The sequence below is a fragment of the Saprolegnia parasitica genome (assembly GCF_000151545.1).
Source record: "Saprolegnia parasitica CBS 223.65 unplaced genomic scaffold supercont2.834, whole genome shotgun sequence".
In the NCBI taxonomy this organism is placed as follows: Eukaryota; Oomycota; class Saprolegniomycetes; order Saprolegniales; family Saprolegniaceae; genus Saprolegnia; species Saprolegnia parasitica.
In genome coordinates, this window is record NW_012157228.1 from 1 (window position 1) to 3,108 (window position 3,108).

Sequence of the window (3,108 nt, forward strand, 5' to 3'; positions counted from 1 at the left end):
ACAACGGCAAAGAGAGCGGCAACGATGGCTACGGCCCGGATGGTGCTGCTCACAGCTCTGAAGCCGAAGGCGCTGCTTACGGCTCGGACAGCGGCGTCTACGGCTCGGACAGCGGCGTCTACGGCTCGGACAGCGGCGTCTACGGCTCGGACAACGGCTATGACTTGGAAGGCGGCATCTACAACGACTACGACTCGGGCAACAACGGGTATGGCAGCAACAACGGCTACGACAACGGCAACGACTACGGCAACGAAAAGGCGGCCAAGGACTACTTCCTCAAGGACTTCTTCTTCAACGTGACGTACTCCAACACGACGTCGGTGCGCAAGGACCTCAGTGTGCCAGCGCCGCCGACGCGCCTCGAGTTTTCGCTCTTTGCGAATGCGCAAGCCACGCCGCTGTGCACGACCACGATCCAGTGCCCAGGCACATCGTACCCCAAGCGTCTTCGTCAGTAGTCAGTTGTCCGGAAGGCTAATGTACTATCAATTCGATACTGTGTCACAGTACTTGTCTAATGCTAAAAGAAAGTTCTGGTTCAAACCTCGTCGTACCCTAGCCCTATCTTGGAGCGTAGCCATGTATTACGGTTCTAGGGTCTCTGCAGCAAAGTGTCGATTACAAAACATCGTTAGCTAAATGCACAGCCATTAAAGGCTACGAAGCGCGAGGTACGATATGCAAAGAGCGTTGACTCTGGGTAGCTCGAGGAGTGCTCGTTTTATCACATCTTTGGTGATGGAGCGTGAGAGTGGACGCTAGCTCTGTCAGCTACAGCATCGCTCGCGATCTGTAGCCTTCTCCAACGCGGTGCACTACCTTGTCGAAGTCATGCCTCTCTGTAACGCTAATGTCACCACTGGTGGGACTACTTATTGGACGAGTGCAGAAGCTACGGCCAAGCACCTGCTCGTCTGGCAGAGCGAGGCGTTGCTGCACTTGCACTGCTCCTAGAGGCCATTGCCTCCTTCCAAGCCCCAAGGATGCTCATAGAAAGACGACGATATCCCGGCCAAGATCCCCGCAACGACGCGCGTCATCAAGCACTCGACAAAAGACCAAGACCGCAGTTTGCGGCGCGGCGACTTGACAGCGCTCGGAGGTCGCCTCGTCGATCACTCTCGAGCCCATGTATTGAGACGGCTGTAGATTGCCAACGTTGCCTCGGCCGACAAAGAGTACGGGACATTGCGGCCACGTTGCAGCAGCTCATCCCGCCCCGCGCCACGACGGGCGTGGCGACCGAGAACTTGCTCGCGCGCGTCGAAGCGGTGGTCGCTGCCTCTAAAGTTTTCGATTTATAAAGAGGCCCGTGTGTATATTGATGTTCCTGGGCGATTTTTTGTAGGGCAAAGTCCTTTGCAGCCGCCAACCCATGTAAACACCGATACACGTTTGACAACTATCCATTGCCACTCCAGATAACTAGAAGTATGAACCCCAGGTGGCCTATCTTTAGTACGCGCACTGTATCTTGATAGTGATGGTTGTTGCAGATGTGGTCCTGAGGCACTACTCGTCTCTGTCTATAAAAAGACGAGCAGTTGGAGATTGGCAGGGCGATACCAGCGTTCGGATAACCGCCGAAAGATCGCGCGCGCGTATTTCATTTTTGAATTTGCCGAGCAGCCCACAAGTCCAGACCATCTGCCGTAGACGCATGACCATGGACGTCGGTGGCATATATGGGGAATGGCTAGGGTGCGAGTGATACCCGATACCCTTCCTCTGCATCATGGCGATGCTCATGCTCATGACCTCGATCAACGTGCGCTCCGACGCACTGGCTGAACAGTGTCGTCATGCGACTGCAGGCACCCCGCTCGTTGGTGACATTAGTGACGAGACAACCATCGAGTACGCGCTCTTTGATCGTTCTGGCAACGAAGTGTTCTGCCGCAAGCTTGGCTTTGTGATCACGGGTCAACTCATTCAGAACCGCCTCCGCCCCTACAAGTGGCGGATTCTCCGCCTTTGGGTCTGGGACGGTTAACGACGTGGTCCGCGCAATCCTCTCTTGATGTCGTGTAACTATCGGTGCGTAGATCATCAACTTTTACTTGTGCCCGCTCAAGGAGCGCGAAGCGATCGCGTCCATGACGCTTGGCATTCCGGGCAGCCATCTACGACTGCAGCGTGTTCAAAGTCTTTTGCACTCTAGTCGGTAACCAGGCATCGAAGTGGCGGTGTTGAATGGATTCGATAGTCTTCGCACTTCTTTACAAAGCGATCAAGCTACTCGTACGGTACGAGCCCACGTCGTCCGTCGTCGAGGCGCGCGACGAAAGCATCTTGGAACTGCTCGACGGCGACAGCTGCAGCGTCTCGTATCCGCTTCCGGGTGCGTCCTCGTGGCTGCTAATCGTGCTTTGAGACGTCGCCCAGTTGTCGACCCAGTCGTCCGTCGTTGCAAACTCGCCTCGAAGCGACGGCGCACGGACAAGGGTGCACCAGCGGAAGCGCTCCGGTACCGCAGGCAACGACGGTCGACCCTTGCGATACAAGTGCCACGCGAAAACACCCGCCCCAATCGCCGCCGCCACCGACACGACTAGGCCGCCGACAAGCACAGAGCTCAGCGCCGATAACTTTTCATCTGCACGTGTCATTGCTGGGATCGTCGCGTTGGAGGTGGTCGAGTTGGTGGTATTTCCAACATCCGAGCACGCCCACGTTGTGCTGCAGAGGGTGCTGCTGGCAGACGATAGCGTCAGGCGTACGTGCGTCGGTGGCGTCGACAGTGAAAACTCGAGGTGTTGCGGCGTTGCATTGGTCGCCGCCGGTAAAAGCACGCGGACACTTCCGAGAACGTCCGAGTCGTTGCTGCCGAGAGCGAGTACGGATGCCTCGATCGGGTCGTACGCCGTAGCGTTGAGTAGAGTCAGGTCGAGAGCGACGGTCGTCTGCTGCGGAAGCACGATCGTGTCGGGGGTGACAGCATTGCACGTCGCCTGGATTTGAGCCGCACTAGTGTCCCATGCGCAGTTTGCCGAGTCGGCGGCAAGCTGCGTGGCCGCCGCCATGATCAGTGCCGCGAGGAGGTACATCCTGCGTAGCGAGTATCTGCTCAGCGCAGGGCAAGATGGGGAGTGCGATGGCCACTGC

The 3,108-nt window shown here is 57.1% G+C and overlaps 3 protein-coding genes across 3 annotated transcripts; 2 read left to right on the forward strand and 1 right to left on the reverse strand.

Moving 5' to 3' along the window:
- Nucleotides 1-14: 14 nt before the first annotated feature.
- On the forward strand, nt 15-461 carry SPRG_17881 (hypothetical protein; the record flags this gene model as incomplete). Its single annotated transcript, XM_012357291.1, has 1 exon — nt 15-461. A coding segment is annotated over one exon (447 nt), but the record flags the coding sequence as incomplete, so codon positions are not given.
- Nucleotides 462-1,738: 1,277 nt separating this feature from the next.
- Nucleotides 1,739-2,171, forward strand: SPRG_17882 (hypothetical protein; the record flags this gene model as incomplete). Its single annotated transcript, XM_012357292.1, has 2 exons — nt 1,739-1,981; nt 2,049-2,171. The coding sequence occupies 2 exons, from the start codon at nt 1,739-1,741 to the stop codon at nt 2,169-2,171; spliced, it is 366 nt and encodes a 121-aa protein (XP_012212682.1).
- A 51-nt stretch (nt 2,172-2,222) lies between these two features.
- SPRG_17883 (hypothetical protein) lies at nt 2,223-3,050 on the reverse strand (the record flags this gene model as incomplete). Its single annotated transcript, XM_012357293.1, has 1 exon — nt 2,223-3,050. The coding sequence occupies one exon, from the start codon at nt 3,048-3,050 to the stop codon at nt 2,223-2,225; it is 828 nt and encodes a 275-aa protein (XP_012212683.1).
- Nucleotides 3,051-3,108: the final 58 nt, after the last annotated feature.